Consider the following 13,508-nt stretch of genomic DNA (forward strand, 5'->3'; position numbering starts at 1 on the left):
GCTTATGCAGATGTGCATGTATGGTGGTTGTGTGCGTGCGTGTGAGTGAATGCGTGTTGGGATGTGAAGGGGAGGGGGGGGAACGCGTGTGTTTGCAAGTGCGGATGTGTGTGCGTATATGCGTGTGATGGTGGGCGCGTGTGTGTGCGTTTGCATGAGCGTGTGGTTAGTGTATGCGCATTTGTGTGAGTGTCTGTGTGTGCGTTTGTGAATGGCCGTGTGTTGACATGCCTGTATAGGTTGAGTGCTTGAGTTGCTTTCAGGAGTCTGGTGCATGCATTATGAAATCTTATTCATAACGCTGTCATTTTTAAGATAGCTTCCTGAAACCCGAGTGGCAGTGTAGTCTTCAAGCAAAACAAGCGAGCAGACATCCCAAGACGCCGTAGGTGGGTGCCACTTTGGCTTTAGTGTCTCCGCCATCTGGTGGCTTGCAGAAGAATGAAAGCATCGGCAGTAAGGAACGCGGCCGGGCTCGTGTTTAACAACTGAAGCTAGGAGCATGATTTAGCCTTCTCTCGAATTCTTCCATCGCGATCTGGGGAAGAGGAGTGCGCTGTGCACCAGAATATAGTGTGCTTCAGATTAATATATACATATAATACTTTGAGACGCCGTGAAAAATGTTAGCGCTATCTTAAGAGGTGTGCTTAGAGGCAAGACGGATATTAGGTTGGTTTGTGGGGTTTAACGTCCCAAAGCAACTCGGGCTACGAGATACGCCGTAGTGGAGGACTCCGGAAATTTCGACCACCTGGGGTTCTTTATCCTGCACTGACATCGCACAGCACGCGGGCGCCTTGGTTTTCGCCTCCATTGAAAAGCAAGCTGCCGCCTAGGCCGGGATTCTATCCCGCGTCCCTGGGAACAGTAGTCGAGCGCCGTAACCACTGCGCCACCCCAGTGGGGCGGCAAGACGGATATTATTTGCGCGATGAAGTGCAATGAATAGTTTACGAGTAGTTAATTACATTTTTAATTTTTGACTTCAAGTAGCAATGTTGTAATTTCGAAACTGATTTTCTACGCTGAAGGCTAGCCCAGGTTGTAAAATTCCTCACTCGGCAATATTTTCCGATACATCGAGCGATAAAATATAGTACGATTTGACGGCTCGTTAAGTTAACTTTGCCGAACTGGGAAATGTGAAAATTACATATGTGTGGCGTTCTATTATCGTATTAATCACGTTCAAAGTCTTCCACCTCACAAAATGAGCAAGTTGCGCCGGTACTTAGTATTAGCCGCGCATTTTATTGATGTGCAACGTGTTAAGCCAGCTGAAACTTTCGTAAGCGTTTTGTTCAAGCTCGATTCCATGCAACATAAAGCATAGTACGAAAATTAAAAAATTGGCTTCACGCTCAATTTGGATGCCTTACGACTTCGTAATTTAGTGACTTATCCCAACCACAAAGTACAAAAGTTTAATACTCGTCTTTTTGTCGCACCGTAACACGTGAATGATCTCTCCTATACACCACTTATGAACTGCAGTGACCGAAAAAGTATTGTTTTGGGCGTCGAAAAAAGAAACCTGTGCTAAATTATTGCAATCACCTGGTTAACCTGTCAAGTGGACAATAAGACGAATTTCTCGCATGATTTTTTGACAAGAATGGAGGCAACCTGTAGCCACCAGCCTCGCTCTAATTAAAGCAATGAAGGCTACTCACTTTTGCGACCAGGTCACGCGCGTGCTCATTCATGTGCGCCGGGAAGCGGATGAGGCCATTCCTTATGCCTCGCCGGGTGACGATGGAATTTGATGCTTGGAAAGGAGCGCGTCCAACAAGCGCCTCGTAAATGAACACGCCAAGACTCCACAGGTCGATCCTTTCATCGTAGGCATTTCCTCTGATCATTTCAGGTGCAAGATAATTAAGCGTACCACAGAATGTCCTCCTCCTGCAGGTGACATTGCAAGCGTGAACTACATTCAGCATTTACGCCTCGAAATAAGGCACGCTCATTCCTTAGCTACTGTTAGTCATATGCTGAAACCAATCACTAGCTTGGACTAGTTTTCCAGCATCTGCGGCTATCACGACTAATCGCTCGAAGGCAGTTTCAGCCCCACCTTTTATCATTAGTTGTTACGGGAGAGCTAACGTTGCTTGAATTTATGACACACTGGCTAATCGAAGGACAAAGCAGCCCTTACAGAAGCGGTAAATGCAAGCTAGCGGAGTCCGATTAAAGTGTTGTCTACATTTATTACCTTGAAACTTCATTTCTTTCTCGACCTAACAGATTAGTTTGAGACAAACCGGTTTTCCTGACTGCATACCACGCCGAACATAACTAAAAACAGCGCCAGAGCACTGTTTTCAGATATAGCCACAGCAGACGACCGGTAATGAAAGCTGGCCGGTGTGCTCACCTCTGAGAGGCCGGTGATTGCACCGATAAACCGAAATCGGCCAACTTCACATCGCCGTTTACACCCAAAAGAACGTTTTCTGGTTTTATGTCTCGATGGATCACGTTCCTTGCATGACAGTACTGCAAGGCGTGGCACAACTGGTAGGCATACTGCAGGAGAGGCATAGAGAGGAGTGCTTTTCACCAGCGGCAAGAGCGACGTACGCAGCGCAATAGAAAGCACGAAGTATACGAAGGTTTAAAAGAGGCAACGAGATCTTTTGATAGCGATGGGGAGAAGCCAGTTTCCGAATGAACGGCCAAAAATCTTTTACGAGTGTTCACAGCGCTACTGTCATTGTGCAGGCAACAAATCACTCAAAAAAAGCCGATCAATCGAAATCTGAGCCTCTTACAAACCACACAGGAACACATGGATTATCTCAAGGCATTTTAATTGTCTACTGCTTATGCTCCATATCCAACGAAGCATTTCAGTCACAAGGCACAAATATTTTTCGGCTCTCGTGCATCGTGGTGAGCTTGCATGGGACATGCAACCTACAGACTCTGTGTCTCTCTAGTTATGTTTTGCTAATGCTGCAGACCATTGGTTTAGCATGAGTCACCTTTCAGGGAATGATTTATAAGATACCCGATACGAGCACCATTCCCCGTGAGTGCACCTCATAAAACTACCTGCCCAGTTTTAGTCATTCACACTGAAGGCTTCAGTTCTGACGGGCGGGATGACTGAGCTTTACAAAACCCGAAGAAACTCTCGATCCAGTTCGGCTTTCCAGGTAACAATAATTGACTGCGCATACTTCTTGTCATGACTTATTATTTCATTCTTTAAACCACGCTCGCACCGTAAACACCTAGAGTAAGTGTTACATGCCTTACTTTAAAGGTTATTGCCTCTAAAATCACGTATTCGAAGCTGACATGTCTGAAAGCATAAGAGTTTATTTAATGTTACACAAAACGATCAACTTAGGGCACTTTGAAGAAAGCAAAGAAGGACTGACTGAAGCCGTAAAGGTAGAACGAGAGAAAGAAGATGGTTTACACGGTATGAAGAAGCACTGAACAAGGTTAAGTGGGGTACGCCTCAGTTCGCAGGTCGAGCCAACGTTTCGACAGGTGGACTTGTCTTCGTCTGGGCCCAGACGAAGACAAGTCCATTTGTCGAAATGTTGGCTCGACCTGCGAACTGAGGCGTACCCCACTTACCCTTGTTCAGTGCTTCTTCATACCGTGAAGCCGTAAAGGAAACATGACTCTGAGCATATCGGTGCGCTGAACGTTATTAAAGCTACCGGACCTTTTGTCCTCGAGGCCGGAGAAGTAATACCAGTAAAACCAGCAATACCCCTCGAACATCATCGAGTATTAGCCCCTTCTTGCTGACACAGTCATTATGGTCCCCAAGGAAACAGTTCTGCGAACCAGAGCTAGCGTCACGTGCACCAGAAGAATGGCATATCTGACACACGCAAAACCGCTTTAAACAATGGTGTCTCTATTGAAGCGGAACATTCCTCGTTTCTTGTAGTTTGCGGCTGCTGCTTAAACGCAACGTTTGGCGAATTATGAAGGTTATAACCGTGATACTTTCGGAACCAGCCGAGCGGAAGTATCTCAAACGGGACACTGGGAAGGAAAGCAAAATTTGCTATTTTAGGATGAAAGTCTACCCTTGTAAAGTAGCGTGAGCGCGGCTGTTTCGTGTATATAAATTATTGTCTGTTCTCAAACGTTTAGCGCTGTAATGTTATTAAATATTGCCACAAGTGTTATTCAAGAGAAGCAAAATTTAAACTTCAAACGAACGTTGACTAATGATGTACGCATATGTGGGCCCATCAGGTGTATTTCTAGTGCATCTTCGGCAATTCGCCAGACAAAAGATAAAATTTATGATATTCCTATCGTGAAAAATAAGTCATGAATCAGTGAGTAGAAAACCTGTCATTTCACTGAGATTGAATTCGAGATTAAAAAGGCTTTGCTTGTCCTCAGAAGTGTGTACAACCCTCACAGCGTTTACTGTGTAAACAACACGCTCAGGTAATCGTGCAAATAAATGCCCATAGGTGAGTGAGTGCACTCCTTTGCTAGCGGTGTGGTGGTACGCCCGAAATTATATCCAGAGAGTACGGACAAAGACCATGCTTAACAAATTTGCAGCAAATTTACTAGCCAGCGAGTGCAGCTAAATGATTCCTTATGACCGACAGTAGTGACGCAAATATATGCACGCTCAATTATATAGCTTTTGTAGTAAACGGGGATATAGCGAACTTATTAAAGAAATGTCTCCAGTCAACACTCTTTTTCGGTCAGGGCCGCTCCCAAAATAGTTGGCTGCCACAGTTGTGATGCCACATCCGGGAAATGTCACGCCTGCCTACTTCCCAAGGCATTTTTCCCAATGTATGCACTCCGAGGTGAGGGGAAACGTGTGCTTACGACCAGCTACTCTTCTCTTGAGAATGTTCCACACGTGGTCACGAGATCCAAGCTGACTTGAGACATGTGTGCATTCAATGAAGCTGGGATTGGAACGCTGTATGTGACCTTTGGAGTGGGTTTTAGAATGTCTCAAAGCAGTACCCATATACAGACAAGGACTCCGCAAGTACTAGAGGTAGTGTACCTGAAGCAATCATGTACAGTCGGTATTCTTCTAGCTTTCAGTTCCTTGCTGAGGGCGAATTTTCTGGAAGTTTACTGGTAGCTACCACCCGTGTTCCAAACCTTACTGTTTTGGCTGATATATTCTCTGATTTCTGCTTGCTTCTTCCGCAGCTGGAATCTTTTATTCCAAAGGTAAATTCTTGTTCCCGCTAAAATAGGCTCATGAATTGACATGCTGTGCTGAACGATTCGTTTCATACAATTACAGCTATTCTTGATGACTCAGTTTAAACTTTACAGATAATTGATTTCAAAACCGGGAGAGACACGTCAGTGCTGACTGCGCAAGTGGATTGCACAATAAGGCGGACATAATCATGTAATACTGTGAAATTTAATACGATTAAATCATACTGCGCAATAATATTTACGTTCCATTTCATGGCAAAATAACATAATGCCAAATCAAGGACCGCTGATATCGGAGGCGAATTCTGCTCTTAATTATATTCAGAAGTGCATATTTGAGATGGTTTTGTCTCGTTATAACATAACATCGCAGCGCGGGTTACCGTTGCCGAAGTGAAGCTCCCTTCTTCGTGATGTACACCAGCGCAATGTGTATAGCATACATACAAAATGCGAGGGACGCCTTTTTATTATTGTTGATGCGGAAAAGACAACTCTACCAGCCTTCAATTAAGTATTTTCTTGTTCGTTGTTTCCAGCAACATTGTTGACTGCAGAACATTACTTGCAATGCCTCGGTTCTCAAGGCCTTGACATTCGCAGCGCCACCTTGCTCCGTAAAATTAAAACAAGGGTTTTTTGGTTATAGTAGTTACCTGTCAAATTACTGATTGACCAGTATCAGATGCACAATGTCCGTATTGATGTGGAATCCACTTATGCTATTGCGCTGACCCAGGTAGCACAGAATGTGGGGCCCCAGTAGGTCCGTTGTAGGTAAATGGGGCTGGGGCAACCATCATAAAACCTGCAGCGGTCCCCGATGAGGCAAATGTGGGCAAGCCCCATCTGGGCTTGCCCCTGTTCCTCCTCAATGGGTCCCATAGCGGCGTTTCTTGGGCTAATGCAGAGCACATTCCTGCATCCAGACCACAAGGGTCCCTTGCCGGATATTTGAGGGCAATCCAAGCTAAATGTGGGCTTTTTATGGGAAAGCCCTCATAGATCCGAAATGAGGCCGCCCCCATTAAATCATTGTGGGACCAACATCGGCCGTAGTGGGGCAAGAAAATGGACATGCCCACATGCTGCCTCAATCGGCCCCTTGTAGGTTACTTGAGGGCAGGTGAAATATGAATAAGGGCTCAATTTGGGCAAGCCCTCGTGAAGCCCAAATGCGGCAGCCTTAGCTAAACCGCTTTAGGTCCCACATAGGCTGTAATGGGGCTGGAAGGCTGGCGTGCCCGCATGGTACCAAAATCGGTCCTTTGTGGGGACTTTGAAGGCCCGTGCAACAGCAGGTGGGCTCTAGGTTCAAAAACAACGTCCAGCCCAATTGGGGCTGCCCACATAAAACTGCTTTTTATCCCACATGGGCCGTAATGGGGCTGGAAGGCGGGAGGGCCCACATGATACCAAAATTGATCCCTTGTGGGGAATTTGAAGGCACGTGCAACAGCAAGTGGGCTTTAGGTTCAAAACCAACATCCAGCCCAATTGGGGCTGCCCACACAAAACCGCTGTAGGTCCCACATCAGCCGTAATGGGGCTAGAAGGCGTGCGTGCAATTGCGTAATCATTGTTTCCAACCTTTATTTGCATTAGATGTTGCCCTAAATTACTATTATAGGTGATTTGTATAACAGTTGTTGCCATGTTTAGTCGATTAGAATTTTACATGGCTCTAGTTCTCGCGCTCATGCAAATCGCGCTACAAATACTAAAACGAACTGATTGCTAACTGTTGCTCCTAATGTGATTGCTGTGGATAGCCTGCAACACTCTGCACAAAACTACTGCTCAGAGCACACATCTCCATAGCCTGAATAAGATGCAGATGAAGTCATTTAGGCTAGATTAATGTTAAGAATTATTGTAAAATTTATTATTGTGGCTCTTTAGAAAGGGCAGACATGCATAAAATAATTACTTAATTATGTGCATAAATAATGATTGGGAAAACTTGGACAAGGGTTTCCCATCAATTTCCTACGTCGGACCCCTATGAGAATAATGTGGAAAAGCCCAAGTGCGGCTTGCGCTATAGAGCCCGCATCGGTCCTATGTCATTATCTTAGGGGCTAACCGAAATAAAAAAAAATAAATGTTCATCCAGAGCGGTATCCCGAATCTGTCCAAAGTAGGACCATCGTGGGAAGTTGGCGGGATGTGCCCTTTTGGCAATGCGGGAAAAATGGGGGCAGCCCCGCAAGGGCTGCCTGCATCGGTCCCTAGTGGGTCCCATCGGGGCTTAGCCGACAGCCCCCTTCATGCCTACGTCGGCCCCTCTTGCAGCACCCACATTGAGCCCACCGGGACTGACTTGCATTGCCTACATTGGACCCACCAGGGGCCCCCCTTCATAGCCCACTTTGTGCTACCTGGGGACGTATATCTCCTAGGTACTAAATATTATTTAAATCGTATAAAACACCCTCTTTAAACCCCCCCCCCCCTTCCACCCCTTTCATAATGCAAAAACTACTGTCACAAAACGTTAAGTGGACCTAAGGCTATCGCGGAACCTTGCCAAGCCATTCCGCATGTTTGCTCAATATTTTTCGGCCATTCACTAATCATGTTCGCAATTTGTAATTGGCCACTCAGTAATATACATCACTTTATGCTAACGGTTTATGTTATTTTTCACTCCATTTCATATTTCTTTTCGAATGAAACGTAATTCTGTGAGCGTCAAGAAGGGACCCTCCTCGTCCCATTCGAATATACCCTTGAAAACCAAAACCCTAACGCAGCTGCTAAAGTTAAGGTGAGAAAAACTATATACATACAATGCTACGTGTGCATGTGTGCGTTCGCGTACTGTACCCCAGACTCACGACATCTTTATCGCAACATTCTACAACAGAATTACCACGCTGCTGTTAACGACTCAAAGGAATCAGCCTCATGATTTGTGAACATGACGAGGGAACTTTTTACCTAACATTAAAAACAGTGCCTGGGAAAAGTGGCATGACAGAGACGTGATGCGGGCTATCAGTACAATAAAAGGTGGGGTAGTGCACTCACAGTAGCCACTTCCTTGTCAGTTAGGCGTTCCTCTTCAATGATCTTTTCAAACACCGATCCATTGGGGGCAAATTCCAGTATTAGGAACACCCTGGTGTCATCGTGGAACCAGTTGAAAAGGCACAGTATGTTAGGGTGCCTGCAATAGGTTGGACAAAGTAGCCGCTGAGCATATTTGTGAACAGTGGCGGTGTACAACACAATACTGCTTGGCACGGGTCGTTTGTACCGAAAACTGCATACAGTATGTTGCGCAAATGGAAGTCCTTTTATCATACAATTAAACATTTTTGTTTTAATTTATAGTATTACCAATCTGGTGCGTGTAAACTCGAATAATATTGAGTGCGGCGAAATTGAAATTAAACAGTAACCAGAAAATGGAATACAAAAGGCACTCACAACTGATCTGACACAGAAAACGAGAGAACAAAAATGGGCTCTTAGCAAGCGTTTTTACTTTGGCAAGCTCATGAGGGCCTTCAGGAGTGTTTGACGCAGGATTTCTCGCGTAAGAAACAACGATCACGCAACCAATGGGCCTGGCTATCTCGCTGGCGCTGACTCATTGCATTATCGAGGAAGGACCACGCAAATTTAAATATAAGCAACCACAGTGACACGCAGAACTATGACTTCCCTGGTTTCTTAAAGGAAAGTTGAATAGTTTTAAGGGAATCCAACACGATTTCAACACGTGCAGATTAGCACTTGTAGGTAAACCGTAATTTTTTTTCAGTAGCATATACATTGGAAGTGGCGTTAGAGCCCATTATTGCTGAAATAATATGCAAGCTTCGCACAGAACCTGACTATTGCAGAGAAGCTGGTAATCGCGTAAACATTTGTGCGAGTTAAGATCATCGCATCTTTCGCTTGCGCTTTGCTGGGCGCATTTTGGTCGGTCTAAGGAGGCTTTAGAAGCACTAGTTTCCTTCATTAGAGCAGTCGCTTGCGAGACGCAAATGCATCGCTTCAGTGAATACGTCATTCATGGCTTTCATCTGCTGCTGCGCGCTGCTAACAAGACTGAACGCCGCAGCACAATAATATGACAATGACCTGGCCATTCTAAATGTTATGACAAAACACCATGTCTCGCATTCTTTGCACTTCAGCTTCGCACATAGGACTCCTTTAAACTCGTAGAAGTTTAAAAATTTCTTGAAAGCATTTTACCCGAACTCAGACATTTTCTGCACACTAATGGCCGACCTGCATGGACTGAAAAACTTTAGAATATCTGGACAACTTCACCCGGCGACGTCTCCGATGCACGAACGGCGCGAAGAAATGGTGCTCGTGCCCGATATAGACTGGTCAGATATTTTCGTCCGGCAGCCGCTGCTTCGCCACGTCCGATCTACGTAATCCAATCAGCGCAAAGAAATGGTTCTTGTAGCTCCGCCCTCTACAGTGGCCGCCGCCACCGGCCGGCTTCGTTCTGTTGCGAGTACATTCTTGCAAATATCGTGAAAAGAAGCATTTCTTATGGAATGAATGGACACGTTTCTGATGGAGCATAGTCAAATGTAGGATCGAAGCTAGCACGTGTCCTTGCAGCGGGCGGCGCTTGGCTTGAAAAAACTTCCGATGCCGAGCGCCAGGGCGGTGACTTCTCAGGTGAAGTGCATGCAAGTGGTCCCTTCCTGCATGATTCAGTGACTAGCTTATTTTAATGCAAACGGCGTATAAAATCCCTACAGTTACTGTTCTCTCGTCGGTTGCGATGCGGAAGCATTTACAAGATTCCAATACGAGTAAATATGCACCGGCGGTCTACATTGTCATGCCTAGTGGCAGGATTTCTTCACCCGTTGCTGCCGCGGTAGTGGGCACGAGCAAGGTTAAAACCAAGAGAGGTGTACAACACCACTGATATGTCTTGTAAGGTTTAAGGGAAGAAAAAGCTTACGACGAATATAAAAACAAACTCTTGTGACAAGAGCCAAGAAAGTAGTGACCGCTACCCGAAGCAGATCACTGTGTACGTGCTATCCCTTAGTGTGCTGTAGCCGTTTCTTTTACATCTGGGAGCACGGGCGGTACAGTGCTTCAGTGTGCTAGTCTTGGGAGCGGCAATCTACGGACGGCTTCACACTGCGCGCTTCGCCCGACGACGGCACGCCAGCGGAATTTCCTCCTTGGAGGATCGTGCAAAGATTTCGCGGCAGCGCTCCGTGCTCGATTTTTCTCCGGGAGGATTTCGGAGGGACAGTTCGCCCCTTGGAGCTGCCTTTAAGGTGCTACATTATTGTAAATATACGACGTGAGTAGCCGGACAGAGTGCGCCCCTTGCCTACCGTGATTTTATGGTGTGATTATATGAAAAATAAAGTTCATTATTTATTTTGAACTTGATGGTAAACTGTTATGCGTAGAGATTGAACTCAAGTAGTCACTAGGGATATATAGGAATTCAAGGACACACTAGGGATATATAAAACGAAGTAAATTTTGTTTTCGCCGCCTTTTTGTTTTTGGTGGTTGGTTCGCCGACCAATCCCCTTTTTATGTTTTTTTTTATGGAATATTCAACTGCCCGGCTCAAGCACAGGGAAAAGGTAAGTACTTTTTTATGCACCCCAAGCTTACATGACGCCTATGAATAAGGGCATATATAAGTTAATCTGTACTGGAACCCTTAGCTGCCATCTCAGAACGAAGAAGTGCATGGATAATCATATTTTAAAGGCGAAAACAAAACAAATAAGAAACGGGAAAAAGTCAGCAGCACAAACAAGTGAAACTGAACAAAAGCACGAAGTCGCTCAAAAATACTCAAATTTGGAAGAAAAGCATGCCAGGGTCATATTAACGACCACATTAACGTTTGTGAACTGACGCAAAATAAAAAGATGCCCCAGATATCGCGACTTTTTATCAACGCTTTCTCATCGCGTTCTGCTAATCAGCGCTACTCAACGCTTTTTTGACGGATATCTTTCCAGGGGAGTCGAAGAACCTTCGGATGGATGTTTATGCTGAACCCTTTCGAGGACTCTCACCATTCGTTCGTTCCTTCCTTCAGGGCTTCCCTCAGGCCGCGGTCTAGGTGTCAGAAGAATTCTTGGTGCTGGCAGTGCCACTAACAAGGATAGCCCGTAAGGAAGGGATAAGCTGTGCGGAACAATACACACCACTACGCGGGTTGTTCGAAGCTAAACTAACAGTGCCTTCATGACAACCGAAAAGCGAACAAGCTCACCTCAGCTGGCCATGAATCTCGATCTCTCGAACCAGCTGTGCTTCCAGGTTTGCATCCTGCACAGACGCCTTGACCATGATCTGCACGCGCAAAGTTGAAGATATAGAACAATTCAAGCGGGGGAAGTAGGCGTTGAAAAGCTACGCGGCAGCAAGCGACCTGCAGTGAAGCTTGTTGTGCCGCCGTAACACGGAGCCATCGAAAGAGAAGCAAGCAGTTTTCGGTTAACCCGTAGGAATGTGGCTCGATACCCGTGCATCTGGTTTCCCAACTAGGCGCATTCCTCCGTAGTGCAGCTCCGCGCCGACTGCTGTTACCTATGGAGATCAGCTCCCGGGCTCTCTCTTAGCCTCGAGTGGCAACCGTTGGCTAACCACGCAGCATCGGGAGCACCGAGACAGCTGATGTTTTCAGTCAAATGTGCGCCTGCAATCTTCAACAACGTGGTGTCTGGCTTATCACAGCTCATTCCGCTAACGGCACTACTAATTAGTTGCGCAGTTCAACGACTGCAGCGCTACGCAGACCTTTCAGGATACCTGCATACTATTGTCTGTAAGACAACGGGTCTTAACAATAGCACAAAGTTCTGACTTTACAAAGACTATTTATGCAGGACGCTACAGCTTTCAAAACTCTTCAGCATGACCTTCTAGTCAAAAGGCACCTTAGCGTAAAGCAACGGAAACGACAAAGAACACTCAGCAGCGCAGACGCTCATTTTTGTTGAAATTTAGTAACTATTGGGCAACGGTACATTACTGCATCATGCGCGCAATACTTATGGTTAAAATAGCGGCTTCGAAACTGAGCGTACACAAGGCTTAACGGTACGCTAAAGTCACAAAGTACAAAACGTACAATAAGAGTACATTTTTGTTATTTTCATAATTAGTAACCAGCGCACAGTAATGAAAAACGGTAACCAAAGTTACAAATAGAAGAAGCGCTCGCCGCGAATACAAATATTTCATCAGGCAGACATTATTTCTGCCTGATTGTCGAACTCCATAACGTATGGCATAAAGGTTAAATGTTATCTAAGTAGTACTGTTCCCTATTGGACAATGGGATTGTAGTCTACAAAACGGCGATGCTTTGATAGTAAAGTAGTACTTGCCATCTCACATGCGCATCTAGACGGTGACTGAATATCCGTGATCCGAGTTTTTCTGACTACATAAATTTTCTCTAATCTCTCCGGTTCGCGCATAAAAGTGGTAAAGAATTAAATTGTTTCGTGTTGCATAATACCAGATTGGATTCTATTACCACAACGTTGAAAGTATCTATAACGGGTAAGTACTAGGCACCGCTCTGCTGAGTATGATGTATACATTTTATTCCTGAATCCGCCAATCAGTTACTCAAATATGTCAGTACTCTTCGCCAACCACAAGTCACATAAGCATGCAGTCATTCTGTACATTCGTCGCATATTGCACGGCCCCGGGGAGACTGGCAGAGATGTCGCATGATTTTTTCTCCCTCGGCAAATTCACGAACGTGTGCTCGGTAAATAAAAAGAGAAGAAAGCTGGGGGCGTATGCAACCCAGACATTTGTTCTATGAAACATTCCCACATCATGTGCCGTCATTTGGTTATCTTGCATATAATATTGTTGTCGGGCTGGAATATGTACAGCTTTGGTCAAACGTGTGGAGCCCAGAAAGACGGTTTCTGAGCCGTGTAGTGACGCTGATTTAGCATAAGTGGATGCCGTTCCCATTGGACAGGGTCGAACAAAAAGATCTATTTACATCGAGAAATTCGGAACACTGGCAATGCATTACAAGCCGCACGAAGTGGCTCAGAAGCGGGCACTCTGAGCTTTACACTTAAAGAAAGACTGTACATGGGACAGGTAGGCCGTTGTTAACACACTCGACTAAAAAAAAATTTCGGCTGATTTAGCAAATCGGCCAAATGTCATGTTTCACTTTGCTTTCAGTTCGATGCCATAGGGTTACAAAATAAAGCTTCAAGCAACGATCGGCGGAATCGGAGGTGGCAGTAAACGTGAGTGGCAGCGGACCATGAAATTCTGCGACTGCTATACGCACCTTAGGA

General features: G+C 45.5%; 1 protein-coding gene across 1 annotated transcript in view; it reads right to left on the reverse strand.

Moving 5' to 3' along the window:
* Positions 1 to 13,508, reverse strand: part of LOC146184907 (aurora kinase C-like) — an 87,744-nt gene that overhangs the window by 61,670 nt on the left and 12,566 nt on the right. Inside the window, exons 5-8 of the mRNA XM_084608652.1 lie at positions 11,438 to 11,517; positions 8,230 to 8,368; positions 2,384 to 2,535; positions 1,677 to 1,905 (exon numbers count right to left, since the gene is read on the reverse strand). Coding sequence (XP_084464778.1) covers positions 1,677 to 1,905; positions 2,384 to 2,535; positions 8,230 to 8,368; positions 11,438 to 11,517 — 600 coding nt within the window. The remainder of the gene's footprint in view (positions 1 to 1,676; positions 1,906 to 2,383; positions 2,536 to 8,229; positions 8,369 to 11,437; positions 11,518 to 13,508) is intronic.

This window comes from Amblyomma maculatum, chromosome 7 (assembly GCF_055883805.1).
Source record: "Amblyomma maculatum isolate TAMU_Amacu chromosome 7, ASM5588380v1, whole genome shotgun sequence".
Lineage (NCBI taxonomy): Eukaryota > Metazoa > Arthropoda > Arachnida > Ixodida > Ixodidae > Amblyomma > Amblyomma maculatum.